At 29.3% G+C, this 17,210-nt stretch overlaps 1 protein-coding gene across 1 annotated transcript in view; it reads left to right on the forward strand.

Moving 5' to 3' along the window:
- Positions 1–17: 17 nt before the first annotated feature.
- Positions 18–17,210, forward strand: part of LOC134723094 (NUAK family SNF1-like kinase 1) — a 33,076-nt gene continuing 15,883 nt past the window's right edge. Inside the window, exons 1-2 of the mRNA XM_063586737.1 lie at positions 18–597; positions 6,099–6,219. Coding sequence (XP_063442807.1) covers positions 352–597; positions 6,099–6,219 — 367 coding nt within the window. The 5' untranslated portion in view covers positions 18–351. The remainder of the gene's footprint in view (positions 598–6,098; positions 6,220–17,210) is intronic.

Consider the following 17,210-nt stretch of genomic DNA (forward strand, 5'->3'; position numbering starts at 1 on the left):
TTTCCGAATGGCGCAGACACACGACAACAAACAGACTGTGAAACTCCGCCCATTATTTTTAAGTGGTAAGCTAGTTCATTACTGATTAGACCTCTAAATATACCACAACCTGAACAAAACGAAAGCAGTGATTAGTATCCACGCTTGCCTGGTTGACAGTATACATATTTTCTTTGGAGTATCAACAACTGACAGTGCCGACTTTCATTCAATTTGCTGATTTGACAGTGTTTAAACAATATTCAACTTAATTTTAATGTGGAATATTTTACGGTATTATAACCATTTCACCATTAACTTATTGCATTATTCTATGAGACAACTAAGTGCTCTTGATCCATAAGCAGGCTTATGTGCAGTGTGTTAGGCCTGAACCCATGGATGTCAATGAGTGACACTACAATGCCTGCTAAAATGTCAGATGAAGAAATGATGGGTCCAGAGGAGATGCTGGACTGTCCAGTTGGTCCTGGATTTAAACCAGTCCTTCATTCACATAGACATAATCTAAGGAATAGATTTGAATTGGGAAAAACTTTGGGGGAAGGAATGTATGGTAAAGTCAAACTTGCTGTTGAAAAAGGCTCAGGGGAAAAGGTATTTAAATATTCATTTTAATATTTTCAATGTATATTTATTTTTTATATATATGTTTTTTTTCTTGAAACCCTCTAACAGTGTAAATATTTACTGTTCACTTTCAACCCAAATGTATAGTGCAGTACATGTTTAGCTCTAGGATAACAAAATTCACTTTAAAATATGTTATATTTAATCTGTAGGCTCTGATTTTACAATCTTTTCTTTTTTTCCTTATTGCTTGAAATTGTTTTCTTACAAACTGCATGTTAATCTATCAGTAACAAAAATAAGAATAAAATCATTCATTCATTAACAAAAAATATCATCTCATGCTGAATATCTATATCCTATTTTGTATTGCAGACATTTAGTCTGATTATTTAATTGAAGTCTATGACCAATTACAACCGTTGAATTGAAATCAATTATTTTTTAAGTTTCATGTAGACAACAATGTAGTTTTCCTTTTATTTAAAAGTACATACAAAATAATTAGCAATAACTTCAATCATTTAGTATTGTAAGGACATGTGTATGTAAGTGACATGTTTGTGATGGGTACATTGTAGTTTTAAAAAAAATACTATAATATTATAATGTGTTTAAGACACATCATTTAATATACAGTCACTCTAAAATTTGTGGCACAAAAATGGTGCTACATGAATATGAAAGGAGTATTGTATTTATGTCACATTATGACAAATTTAGCAATTCATCTGTAGGCACTGTTGGATTGGCTTTGTCATGCTAATGATCAGTGCCATCTGTCCGGTTGATTTGGACAGCTGATTTTGTGATAAGATTATTTTTTTATATTTTTTTTTCTATCGTGACATATTCATTTCTGTTTAAGAATTTAACTATACATGTACATCAAAAAGAAGGAATGTTAAAAAAAAAAAGTAAATTTTGTTCTTTGTTAAACATAAATTAAAGTCTTTTTATTTATTACGTAATCTTCTACAACAGTACTAGTGTAATAATGGGATTATTCGGTACACTTATCATTCAAATAAGAGAAGCTTTGTCACATAAATATAAAAAAAGATCATCCCTGTCACATACCTGTGAAATGTTTTCATTTGATTGATTTTATATTCTTGTCTGGAAGGTATAAAAACTATTTTTTATCAACTTGTTTAGAGTGCTTTATGAACTTAAAATCTTTTGTACTTGAAATAAAAATCCTTCTTTTACATTTTATGTGTACAATTGCATTGATTTATCTTTTACTCATCCATATGCTTAGGTTTTTGAAGTTTTTTTTCTCTATGATTAAAGATTGCAGAATTGTATTTTTAAAAGGGTTATTTTTTTCAATTAAGTAGTTAATTCCAGACTAATTGACAAGAAACGTATTGATTTACACTGGTATGATATGCTTTACAAAATTAAGTATGATATAAAATTAATTTCTGACGTCAGGCTATTATTTCTGAAACAAAAGATCTCTTTGAAATTACTTGAGGCGCATTTAATCTTTTCTTTCCAATCAAACACACAGAAGACCTAATTACAAGTTATCTAACATACATAAGTAAAATAATATAGGTAAAATAATAGTTTAAAAGTGTGGTGCACTTCCCTGCCTCTAGTGACAACAAGTTGTATTTTGTATTTGCTATGGGTATATAATGACTCAATAATGGATAGATTTTCCGATACCAGAAACAAGTTATTCAATACCGTTTTCTTTGTTTATTTTCTTATCAATATTATTTTGCTTTTTAAATAAACAATGTATGTATTTATCTTTTCATATTTCCATATGTCTATTGTTTTCTCCCTAGATATATTTTTTGTACTTGTTACATTGATTTTTCCGAAATTCATCTCAAGGAAAAATTAAAACAAAATGTAAATCCTATTTAAAAGAGATTCCCATCTTGAAAAATTAGTCATTTTATAAATGATATCTATAATACTGTGACCAATGATATCACATACTATTTTGTTTAAATAATGGATAATGATTCAAATGGATTTTTAACATACCAAAGTTAGATAATCAAATATTAAATCCCCACAAGGGGTCGACAATCTGAGAGTGAAGTCATAACTAATCTTCCATTGTTTGTTTCTTAGGTGTAAATTTCTCAAAATGACCCTTTGACCCTTCAATATAAGCAAACAAGTAAGTAGGACCAGAGGTCATATGAAATGTTTCTTATCCCTAATTATATCATCAGCCCATTATTGAAGTTTCTACTCAATTGACTTATTCGTAATTTCCTCGGTAGGAGGTAGTGGACTCTGAACATAAATTTGATCAAAATGCTGATTCGGCTAATTTACTAAGATATAGTCTGATACACATTTAATCTTAATTGGAAAGTGATTGATATTCTATCAAGTGCTTAAGATACTGAAAAATTTCTCCCAAATCGAAAAGGTGATAAGAAGATTATTTCAAGGATACTCTCAATTCATGAAAATGGACCATGGTCATCTCATGATCATTGCTATTAATTGTTACTTAAATCTTCGTGGTAAACATATTTGGATTGCTACTGTATCTATATCTTCATATGCACAGATCATTCATTAACATGAGTTAGGTCCTTCAAAAAATATAAACAAATTTAATCTGAAAATAACTAAAATCTTAAAGTTATTTTATCAAATACATTGAACATGTTTTTTATAATCTGGATAGTGTTATAGCTGTCAAGAGTGAAGAAATATCTATCATATTTTATAGACCCAACTGGGTAGTGTGACCATGGTCAGTTTTAAATCATTACCCTATTATTATCACTTTAACACAAACATCAATTTATTTTATACCCCAATACACAATACAATACACTCTCTATTTAACTAAAATTGACCAACTGGTAGTTATTTATTACCAAAAAGAATTTCAAGTATTTAATACTATTTACAATGACCCGCAAAAAAAGTTTGTCAATAGAAAGTGTGTGATGTTATAAAGAAAAATCATACATGGATAAGAAATTTCTCAACATCATTTTAAGGTTTTTTGAGTAGTTTGATCATTGTTTAAAAAAAAAATAGAATATGTATAAAGATGCACATTTTGTAATTGGTAGAGTTATACATGTATTACCTGGTCATTTATAACGGTACATGTACAGTTAACCAGGAAATAGAAGATAAAATGAAACATACATCTCTTTGATGAAAGATACATATTGTATTGAAAGGAAATGGGACTTGAGGACAAACTTAATGTTTAATTATCACTTCCCATACGTCTATATAGCTCTTTGAACTTATGGGAAACAATAGGTCACAATCTGTCAACTTGTACATTTCATGATTGACTCCCACAAGTAAACAAAACTATCATGACTGTCTCGCTAGTGACTAGCACAACTGGTTGTCATTGGGAAGTTTTCATGGAGACAATACATTATCTATTATTATTATTTGTGGTCATATTGTCTTCCTGCTATTATTCACTCATCATTATTCCATTCTCATATTTTAGTTTCTTTTATGTCCTTACAATGCCCTGGATAATTGTAACATATATTATTTAATTACATGTGCATGTATTCATTGATAGTGCACAATAATAAAACTATACTTAAACTTGTGGGAAATTAAAGCCATGGCAAGAATTTATGGTAGTTGTATTGTGCACATAGTAATTAAATAATATCAATTGTGCACACAAAAGATTTTTTTTTATTTCTGATTAATTCTATAAGAATGTTATATTCCCATGCCATCCATATTGTTATTTAATCTTAAGTCCCAATTTGTTGTCATAATAATTAAAGATCCTTTTATTTAAACCATGACTCAATATCTATGTAAGGTTTCTTTTATATTATCAATTTTCTGTTAGGATTTAATTTAAAAACACACTTTAGTGATTAGCGGATCTTTTTTATAACCACAAATATTTTGCAGGCGTAAAAATCATTGATTGTTTCTTTAATCTCTTTGATAATATCAGAATCAGAGATGTGTAAATCCGTAAAAATGATACCATAAATTATTTTATCTTGATCATTTATCTTTTAAACATATTTTGTGGTCATTTAACTAAATTATGACGAATGTATACATATCTTCACATGATATATGATTATTTAGTCATCATTTTTAAAATTTTAATTATTTTAATTTTAATCATTAAAACATTATAAATAGTATGAAAGTTGCCAATATATATGAATATAAAAGTAAAGTTTTTTGCATGTTTATTTCTTTAAAGAAAGTAGTCCAGAAAATGAAATATTTTTTTTCAAGGTTAAGAAAACTAAAAAAAAATGTCAAGGTTAAGAATATCAAAGTGGGTTTTTTTTTATGCAAAGGTGTTTTAATAAAGTTTTAATTGATGACAATTAGAGACTTCCTTTCACCTTGGTTAAGTACAATACAATATGTTTTCAAAATTACTATAATGGAAATCACTTCATTTAATAATCAAAAGATCAAACAAATGCCATAGTTCACACAGTCAGTTGTCAAAATTTAGAAATACTTTAATCTGTCAAATTTACTAAAACGTAAGTTGTTGTCAAATGATGTCAGTGGGCCATTAGTGGCTTTATTTAGAGTCAGAGATCATATGATAAAACATTTCTATTTATTTCTATGGTAATTTAACCACAATATCCGCTACCTTCCAAATTTTCCCTTAATGTTAAATTTTGAATAGTCATTTTTTTTATTACGAATGTTTCACAATATCAAAGTGACGTGATTCATAATTTTTTGCACGATTTGTAGTCATTTGTATACATTGTACGTAACATGTACATACAGATTAGTCTAAATATTTAAACTTTCTTGAGATACTATGTTTTTTTTCCAGAAATTTCTTATTTAAGAACTGCAATATCATTATTGTTTATAAAATGACTACATGTAGCTTGAAAGTGGAACAGGTCAAACATAAAATTATTATTATAGTGTATAAATTTTTATTATCGTAGTAACGATAATTTGCTTCATCATAATCCCTCCAGCAAAGGTTATTAAGAAATATAATACATAAACAAAACATGGTCTGTCCATAGGAAGTATATACGAGCTTAAACTGTGTAAGAAAAGATTATTAGAACTTAATGACATTGAATATTATAACCATATTAAGCCATAAGGGAGGAGTTGTTATGGTAAGCCTATAATTTTCCTCCATTGGGACTGGGTGACTGTTTTACAGGAAGGCCATTGAGGCTAATTTAAAACTTAGACTACAAATGATACATGTTTGTATACGAATTGCAAGGTTGTCCCCATTGAAGGATTGTCAGTTTTCCTGCAGAATGTCATAGTTCTCTCTGGGCACTCTGAGCTTCTGTCACGAAATTGTCAAGTGGCATTAAAACACTGTTATAAATGAATCATTAAAGAAAAGTAAACATTCTCCTGGTTTTTTCCGTCTTATCAGATAACATTCATGTTACCGGTATTGTCATTGTTTCTGAAAAGCGTTTGGTTAACTGGTCCAAAATTAGAATCATGCAGAAATTGATGTTAAGAACCCTTTTGGGAATTATTCAAAATGATTTTCATGTTTTGTTATATTTCAGGTTGCAATAAAATATATCAAGAAAAATAAAGTGCAAGATGATACAGATCTACGTCGATTACGACGGGAAATCCATGTCATGTCATCTCTCAGTCATCCAAATATCATCAACATTAGAGAAGGTATGTATTAGCTAAGGGACCACATAATGTGCCCATTGGTCACCCAAGAAAGGTAAAAAAATCAATCTTGTACATGACCGCCTTAAGTGCTGAATGTTGACTTGATCTGACATAAAGTTTGAATACTGTAACACAATATAAACAAAACAAGAAAGAAAGAAAAGCTAAGGTGTATCTTTAGTGCTGAATTTTGGCTTGATCTGACATAAAGTTTGAAAACTGTTATACAATATAAACAAAACAAGAAAGAAAAGCTAAGGTGTATCTGAAAGCCTTTAGTGCTGAATTTTGGCTTGATCTGACATAAAGTTTGAATACTGTAATACAATATGAACCAAAGGAGAAAGAAAAGCTTGTATCTGAAAGCCTTTAGTGCCTAATTTTGGCTTGATGATCAAGCTTGACTTTCAATGTGACGGGAGATGGAGGTATAAACATACAGTAACCTAACAACACAATATTATCAAAACAAGACATGTTTTTAAATAGCTTTGAAAGAGGTGATTGCGTTTATTTTTCTACCCTTATGAATGGTAGGTTAAACCATGACAGAATATTTCCTAAAGTAAAATACCAGAGTAAGGTTTTTATTCAACGAAAAATAATTGAAGCCTTTTCTCAAAATGCCCTTGCGATTTGTTTAGCAAATTGATTTATTAATATTTATTTAGAGATGATCAATATAATATCAGATTAAAGGAAGTTGCAACAATAACTCCTGGTAAATTTTAACTATTCATGTCATCTTCAAAGGACTATTGGGTAACTTTATACGTAAAGTGTCACCTCTGTGACATAGCGCGGAATGTAGCAGTGTCGTAAGATATTTCTCAACTTACTGAATAAAAATCACCTTTAACAAACCAAAATACAAAGAATCGTTATAATGAAATTTAAGAAATGAAAACATTGTTAAATATCCTAATACTTTAAATTATCTTTGGAATTGACTTTGCTTTGAATATAGATCAACCCTTATCTAACGATGAAAAGAATTTATTGACATATTGAAATGTTAGAGGGAGTTACCTAGGAAAATCCGTAGGCTTTTTACCATTGTTTAATCTTTCTACGTAGTGCAGAAACTTTATTTAGACTGAAAAGTACATACAATATTTATTTCATTTAGATATCAAATTCTTGTTCGTTCAAGGATAAAATTGATTCACTTGATCAGAAGAAACTGAAAGAGCATTAAGCCATCAACCCCTTTTGGAGACTATAAAATTAATGATTTTTTTATTTTATGTGCAAATATTTTAATTTTACGATTAAAATTGATTTTTTCAAATAAAAGTTTGATACTGCCTTGGTACATTGAATTATTAACCTAAATGATTTACAGATAATGGAATTTCTCGCTGTGTGTACAAGTTATTTCAAACAGTAGCATACTTATCTGTGACTTAAATATATTTACAATTGTATGTTTCATATTTCTGTGGTTGAAAATATATTATATAAAGCTTCGGTATTTCTTAATATGTATGGCTTTCTTTTCATTCTCTGGTTTGTCTGTCTTTTTTCTTTCTTTATGGTTTGTGGGGATGTCTGTTATTTGACTAGTTGGTTTGTTTGCTTAATTCATATTTTTATGCCTTGATCATCTTTACAACTGTGATTTGATAAATTTAAACTTAAATGTACCAAATATAAACAAGCTATGGGAAAAGTACTTAAAAGGTGTTCAAAACATTTAAAGGAAGGAAGTATAGATACGTACAATGAATACTAAGTTAAAATATGGTCATTTTTAGTTATTTAGATAAAATAAAAGGACACGTTTAGGAAACGAGCAATTATTGATTTGTATTGCATGAGAAATTATTTGTAGTTAGTGTATTGCACAAGAGATAAAAGTAGAAAATATGTAATACATCCTCAGGGGCATATATAGACCAGACATGACAAAAATATGAATAATTCAGGTCAATTACTTATGAATGATGTGTATTCATTTATAGTATCAAATATATATGAATCGTAAGGCAATGTTACCTGCAGAAGTTGTACATAATATGCTTTGCTATTGAATTGTATGAAGTTCAAGACTAGCAATGTACAAATCTGAAAATGAAATAATTTGAATGTTCATATAAAATTGAAAACATTCCCAACATCTACCGGTAGTCACATAAATTTACCACATCATCTTGAGTGTTTGTAAGTTGTCTTCATGCTTTTTGTTTATTCAGTCAGCATTTGTCTACTTTTTGAGCACCGGATTTCAAGCAAGCAACAATAAATCTACTTTGAGGACTGTCTAGCTGTTGTAAGGAGTTATCCTTCAGAGAAAACAAAATCTGTGGTCAAATCTAGAAGTCTATTTGGTTTACCCTTGCTGTTTTACTGAAGTTTACCCCACACATTGTTTGATTCTATAGTGAACTTTTCTTTGGTGTAACAGCCCTGCCAAATTTTTACAAATCGAGATATTAAGATGTTGACTTTTTAATTTAAGGACACACAAAGGTCAATTTCCCTGAAGAATTGACGTCAACTTAGCATTTCATCGTATAACTAAAGGCCTGAAATGCCAATGTTTTGAAAATGAAATGGATCTTTGTTTATATTTGTTCAAAAGTTTTAAAATGTACCCCTTGACTTACATTTAGACTGGACTGTCTTACACTGTTTATTTGTACATCTGAATAGTACGGTGTTATTTCTTGGTACCAAATAAAAGGGATTACGTTTTAAATAACTTGCAAGCTCAAAATTAAGTACACTTTAAACAGTGTACTTGGCAGGTTTTTAAGAACGGATAATCAAATATTTTTGTCCCACTGGAGTTTCTTTGTGTCAAACTATTAGGTTAGATTGTAGGGGGTAATTGATCAGCTGATTCCACGTATCTCTGTTGATTTCTAAAGTGAATTTATTTCACTTTTCATCATGGTTTAATCTCGTTCTTATTTGTATTTTTTAAACTGTCAACTTACGGTGCATTTGGTGGTTAAACTTGGCACATTTCCATGACATGTTTTGTTTTATTCTGTGATTATCTGATACATGTCTTATGATTTGTAGATTAATGTGCATGCATGCACCATGCAGTAGCATACATTTCATTATTTGTACTAGCATGACTATGTTTTTTCATTTCCACTTCTGTCAAATACAAATATGTTAATACATTATGGTTATTTCACCTCTGTAATCATCTAAGAAGATTGCCTTGTTAATTTGAATTACTCAGTAAGAAATCTTGCCTATTTAGATAAAAAAAAATCTGAACCACAAGAAGTCCATAGATATAAGAAGATGTGGTATGAGTGCCTATGAGGCAACTCTTCATTTTATGTCAAAGTATGGTCTTCAACAGGGAGCCTTGGCTCACACTGAACAGCAATGCAAGCTATAAAATGACAAGTGTAAAACCATGCAAAGTGGATGCCAGTAAACTTCCATCTTGGTGTTCACAATTTTATTCTATATATAATGTTTATCAGTTTCTCATGAGGAGAAGTGGCAGAGTGTGGATGGACAGAAGGATGAACAAATGACAACAACAAAAAATCATGATGCAATCCTCCATAGACTCATTTCTATGCATAAAATTCTATTTAACCTTGAATTTTTTTTTTATAGTATCCATCAAAAAGTCAACTTTCAATTATTTTGATCAGTTACATCATATGTAAACATCATAGGACTGTTTTCCATCATTTTATTACATGATATGAATATTTTTGCATGCTTATAGTTGATCAGGTCTGTATGACATCATATAAACTGGAGACCTGCAGACTAATCATATAAACTGGAGACCAGACTAATCATGCAAACAGGAGACCAGACCAAAATTTTTATGAATGCAGATTATCTAAAATATTTTATACTCATGATCAAATTACCCCAGATGGTAGACAAGATATAATTTTAATTTTATCATAGAAAATATTATATCATACATCCGTATAAATAAAGGTGCATCGATACACGTATCAGGATGTTTAATCAAAGATATCTAAATATTCAGACCATGGAATTGCTTTTGATTGAAGTGCTGATTTATCTTATTTGTAAATTTTTGACTTATTTATTCACACATGATAACTGAATGTGAAAGGACAATAATATTTGTATAACCTATAGTTTATATAAACAGAATTATTGACCATTTTCCTTAATTGTCCGTTTACCTTTCCTGACGTCTGCTCGGACAGGTGGCTGTAATAATATAGCTATACCACACCTGCTCCTGCATTCCTGTCAAATTCCACACACTTATGGTCCGTTAGCAACAATCTATTTTGTATACTGCAAATGTAATTCGGACAAAGAAAATAGAAAAATCAGTAAAAATAGAGAAAGAAATAAACAATAAATAAAAGAAAATAATGCATATGGTATGTGTAAATTTAAGATGTATATCAATTTATGCAAGGATCACCTTTATTCTCAAACATGCATATTGTTCCTGCCATGTACAATACAAACATGTATCATTTTAATAGGCTGATAGTTTTCGACACTTCAAAACTTATGTCATAGGAATAGCTCAGAACATATTTTACTATCCAAATATTTTTCTACATGCAGCTTATAGGCTCTCTTTATTTCAAAATTAGGAGAATATAAATTTTACTTAGAAAATATCCATTTTTGAGCCTTACAGTTTATTGGCATTAGGGATTAGATATAGACTGCAAAAAATCTTCAAAAAGAAAGTAAACTGTGTCAAGTGTGTTAGGTGCACATTTTTTGTGTCAGTATGCCACTTTTGTTTAACAATCTGAGTCAGAATACGGTTACATAAAAGTCTTAATTTTAACTTGATACAACATATGAATCAGAGAGAAAATTTATAACAGATGGGCTTGTTAAAGGAAGTGATATTAATTTAATTTTCTTGGGTCAAATTATTGAATTAAATATTTATATCTGTTTCTTTTAACAAAGTCAGACAAACATGTTTACTGGTTGATGTTCTTTGTGATATTAGATTTGTTTTCATGTTCGTAGATTAAGCAAAACTTGTTAGAAACTTGTAAAAGCAACGATTTCAATCTCCCATGTCCAAAGTCTTTGTTTTACAGTAACCAGATTAAGTACAAGAAAACTTTCTGCGTCAGTTCTGTAAAACCTTATGAATGATTATAATGGTACATTTACAATTATTGGAATTTATTCTCTGCAAACTTTCATGAAAATATATTTTAAAATTTGGTTAAAAAAACTGTGGTCTGCTGCACTTTGATTTTTTTAAGATCTCTGATTCATCTGAGAACCACATGCTCTTCTTATCAGTTAACAGTTTACAATGTTAATAGGGTGTGGACTGGTGTCTTTTTTCTTTTCTGGTTTAGATCATGACTTTACTCTGACTTTTCATTCAAACATTTATTTTAATTTAACCTTGCAATTGATATTATATACAGTTTTAAGAACTTAAGTCATTTCAGTTGATAAATAAGGCATATGATATGATATGCTTATATCTGATATGTTTAAGGATATGTAAGCCATCTGATATGTTAGGCACATATATAAGTACAAAATGTAGTATTAAACGTATATCATAAAAGATGGATTTTTAATAATATCATCTGATATGGTCATTACCATAGTCCCCCTATTACAACTGACACCAGAGTGCAGTGCGAACAATCAACAAAATGGGTGTGATTGAAAAATGATGATTTTCTTGAGCATCAAATTTAAAAGTTATCACTAAATAGATAAATCATTGTCAAAACTAATCGTTATGTAACAATTGAACTTTTTCTTAAATCTCTAGGCGTTAAAACATTGTTAAGCTTCTATGCTTTGTCTAAGGTTTCTTTGGAATTTGATTTAAAGTTTGTTAGATCAGATTTAAAACTAGAATGAGGGGGGAACCCTTATTAGTTGCACACCTGTAGGCAATTAGTAATTTAAAAAAAAATAACCTATTTATAAAAACCACATAATTATATTTTTCAAACAATATGAAAGTAACCTACTTAAATAAATCACCATGACTAGACCTTTTCAAAAATGATTTTTTTATGAGGACAGAGGTTGTGTGGGTTATTTCTTATTTAAAATTCATGAAGTTAAGCATATTACAAAATCAATTTACAAATGTATTGTCTTTTGTCTGGGATGAAATGTACAAGCCTGAACAGTTATCTCTTTTATGTTTTTTTAATGTCATAAAAAAGTCAAAACCAAAATTTGGTCAACGTGATATTTATGAGGGTAAATTTTTAAATTTGAAAAGAGGAGACCACATATTTATTAGGGTAATTTTCAAATTCTGGATTAGGAAAATGCAACATCATTGCCATCAATCAAATGTTTGTGGTTAGAGGTTATATTGGAAATGTGATTTGTCTGGTTAGAGGTTATAATATTGGAAATGTCTGGTGATAGTTTATGTTGGAGATTAAGTGATGAACTGCTCAGGTATTCATAAAAATCATGTCTGTCTTTAGGAAATTTGGATTTCTCTCCACCAAATGCCTTTGTCCTATCATAGATATGATCTGATCACATACCTTCATCCTGACCAATAGCTGAAGGTCATTTAATTCTTATAATTAATAAAAATATATGATTTTCTACCTTATGGGCATAAAATAATAATAAGTGAATGTAATTGTGGTCACTTTGTCAACAAAAAGATTACTTTGTGATCTTAATCTGTAGTATTACAGTCATCATGTAAACAAGTGACCGATGGTCAGCTGAGGTCATTGCTTTTCCTCATGCAGTCTGTTAACCCTGTGATTCATAAAATTTGAATTGAAATTTTTTGTAAAAAGCATACTTTTGGTTACAAAACTATCTGAAGTAGCTATAGGTCACAAAACATATGCACACTTAAAACCTGAACAGAAGTTATAAAAAATGAAATTGGATGGAAAACGTGTAAAAAGTAAAGTCAATTTTAAAAAGAAAAGCCCACATAAGACATATTCGTTTCTTTAAATTAGCATGAAAAGGATTTTTTTTAATGAAAAAAAAAACACATTAACAATTGTCAATTCAGGTATATAATATATGACCTTACAAAATGTACCATTTATGATTTATAATACTACATTTAGTCTGAGATATGGAATTTATAAATATTTAATATCATGCACTAGGTTATCAAATATGCAATAATAATAAAAGTGACACTGCAAAAATTGCTAAGAATTTAGACATATTATATTCAATAACTTATTAAATCAAATTCTTTCACTATTCATTCCTTATGTCAGATTAGCATAACATTATGAAATGTGTTAAATATTTATCTAATTTTCATAATTGTCCCTGGATTGATTTTCAATAATTATGTTCAAATTATTTGACTAAAGAGATGATTGTCCACTTAAGTCCCAGATGTCTTTAATCGCCCTTGACCTATCTAATGGACAACCTGTTGACGTCATTTGGTGAAACATCCTTTGTTTAATTAGGGTTTGACATGCAAGGGTCTTTTTGTTTTAAAATTTAATCAAATATTAATATGGCACCAGTTATTAAAACTATAAATAGCTATATATTATTGGAGCCTAAACATTTAAAAGATCTTATTTCATTTTGATGTTTTAGTGAAAATGTATACCTTTATAAAATATTGAGACATGCCATATGTTCAGTTCATTGGTAACAAATGTATTTTGTACATGTAGGCTCAAATATTTGAGAGGTTCAATAAAGGGGGATATGTGTGCTTAAAAGTTTGACAAGAAATGTGAACAAAAAAAGAATTTGTCTTGAACTGTGCATTTTACTGATATGCATGAAACTTTGCAAGTAATGACCATTTTGCACTAAAACATTTGAAATAAAAATAGGTTAATTTGTTGCACAAAAATAACCAGTTGCCATGCATGTGCATTTAAAATTGATGCATTCTTTCAAAAGTGGACATCTGTATGTCTGCAGTTTTTTCTGGCGCGCACTATGTCTAGAGCTGCGAATATCAACATATACATGTCTCAAACACGCAAAATTACCCCGTTCAATCTTCATTTGGCCTTGGAAGTTTTTAATATAAAGTATTGAAGCAAGGTAAAAGTATTCACCTCTAAGCAATTCTGAAGTGGGCTTTAATTACAAGTAAAATTCAGATTATCTTTTATATAACAAACTTTTCACTTTTGTGTACAAAACCTGGCCTTGACTACATTCAAAACTTTTACATTATTAAATTGTACAAATTTTAAATAGGTATAAATCCATCTAATGAAAATATTTAACCTGTTATTTAAAAGTCAAAGCATAGATATGAAAAGTTACTCAATATCATATAGAATAGAAGTGCATTATAATCCTCTTGTATTAAGACATTCCTCGCATACCTATGTTAGCTAACCAATTCAAGCTTTTGTCATAAATTTACAGAACCTTTCATTAAATCATTTGTCTCAGTTAAATGTTGTGTGTAAATTTATTGTCTATTATGTATTACTTGTTGTATATAAATAACTTTTTTAAGGTACCTGGGGAAAAAAACACAAATTCCATGCACTTTTGTCGGCAATTCAAAATGACGTCTTCTTTTAAATGACAACAATACCTATAGCTATTTTTGAGAAAAAAATAAAGGTAGTGTTATCTTCCATATGCAACTGAAAACAAAATGCATCTTTAAATCAAAGACCTAAATTTGAATTTAAACTTTTAAAATATATAGTTAGACCAATTTACATAAACAAATAAATAGTAAAAAAAAAATTGTAACAGAATGTTTTTATGAAATTTATGACAATGATCACTTAGCCATGGGAACATTTTTCATTGTACTTTTCCTTTCATCTAAGATACGCATCTTAAATTTTATGAGAAAGTGCACCATCCTGCAGGTGGTTATTGCATACTGTTAGAAAAAGACTATGTGCAGCATGGGGGATAAAAAGACCAGTGCAGTTCAGTTCAAAGCTATGAAGAAGGTGTTAATCTTTCAATAATTGACAGCTAGTTACCCATAATAGATGTAATTTATATCAATATGCACTTAGGTGTTAAATTGAAGTGCAGTGAAGTAGCTTTAAATAGATTTTCTTAATTAGTGGATCATTTATCAGGAATTTTAAATGGATATTTGCATTCTTTGCATATTTGAGACAAAATATGATATGCGAAGACTTGTACTGAAATCTTGAAATGTTTACCTGAAATTCAGACAAAAATTAGTTAAATTGTGGGTTAAGTAAAGAATTGCAAATCATTTGAGGTAATATCGGCTAACAGCAATCGAAATGAACAAATAATCATGAATTTTATTTGCACAGACTTAAATATAGGGTATAATGTAAATAGTCGAGCAAGAGGTGCAAAAAGTTTCTATTTTTATAAGGTGGAACATATTTAAACAAGATCCTAGACAGCTTTATTGATTTAGTCTTTTAATATCTCTCAGTAAAAATTACTTCCCCTTTTGTGACACAATGATCCCACTTCAAACTCTTAAATTGATGTTTCTGAGAAATTCCAACTAATATTCAAACAATGTTAAGTCGATTGATTTGAATGTTTGTTAAATCAATAGACAGTTCATAGCAAACCTTTGTTCCAAATATTTGTCTAACAATGGAAGAGTATTTCTGTCTAGGGCGGTTGTGTTGATTGTGTGACGAGGTCATCTTATTCAATATTATCATACAAAAATATTGATGACTGCTAGATAATTTCGTAAAACATGCCAAAACGTTTAAGTTTTGAAAGTTGAAACCTAAACTACCAAAACTAATTGATGTGTGATTTACTTTCGACAAAATACTTCTTTTAAATAACGCTTTGATATATTAATTTTAAATATTCATATGATACATATTTTTAAAGTTGTATCCACCCAATGAGTTAAATATTTATTAATTGATATTCTTGTTTAGAACAGTCATGCATGACTATTGGGAGGAAATCCATCTTAAAAATTTAATGTGATAGTTTTAATGTTATAGATTGTTGGCACACCCTCATGGTACAATATGAAATAACGGAATCTAATGTCATGAAAAGATGAAAGTTTAATTAGAATGCATTAAGATTTTAATAATGATTAAATTAAGTAAATATTTATAGATTTTGTATGGTTACCTTAAGGATTACTTTGACAGATAGGTCTACATTTAATTTTAGTCTAGAGCATTTATTGCAACATGAAATATTTTTATTGAAAAATTTAATTATTTGATAAATGACTCAAAAAGAAATTGGTATAAAGTGGTTATGCTTCATGAGTCAAATGGAAAAAAATATGGTTTTGATTGAGACATATGCATGCAAACAACTTTTTAAAAGACATTAAATTCTTTAATCAAATCCTAATTATTGGAAATATTTACTAAATAAATCTGATGTCTTACTCATTTAAGGTGTTAGACCTTGGTTCAGAGAGATAACTCTTGAAATCAGTAATGCGTTTGTAAAAGTCAAGTTTTATCAAAGTATTTTAAGCATTTACCTGAAACAGATTGGAAATTATCTATGTAACCTAGAAGCTTAGAATATATCTAGGAAAATGGGTTGACACAAACTTACTGATGACTTTAAGAGTTATTTCCCTTAACCTAGTTCTACCTCTTTAAGCTCACAGAATCAGGAATGATACCCAATTCTTAAATGTTTTTCAACCTCAAATTTATCTCGATAAAAGGCAGCTCTGTATCTTCTTTGACTTCACAAGTTAAAGTTCGTTTATGTTTTGTATTTCAAACAAGGGCAGATCACTCTTCTATGACTGGTTGTTTTTAATATTATATAATCGTTGGAAGGTGAATCCTTTTCTCTTTATTAATCTGCATGATAAGATTGCCTTCAAACAAGACCATGCACTTTAATAAACATAAACTATGGCAACTCTGAGGTCTTTTCCCTTTAAACTCCGGTGGGTGGTAAAATCGTATATTGTCTGGTAACTGATGTTAGACTAGTTTTATCATTATTAATTACCTTATAAAACTATTCATACTCTAGGGTACTTGACGATTTACAAATGTATTTTGTCAAATTTATAGTTATTAATATGTGTAAGGTCATATGACTTTCCAACTTTCCTAGTTCTA

This window comes from Mytilus trossulus, chromosome 1 (assembly GCF_036588685.1).
Source record: "Mytilus trossulus isolate FHL-02 chromosome 1, PNRI_Mtr1.1.1.hap1, whole genome shotgun sequence".
NCBI lineage: Eukaryota > Metazoa > Mollusca > Bivalvia > Mytilida > Mytilidae > Mytilus > Mytilus trossulus.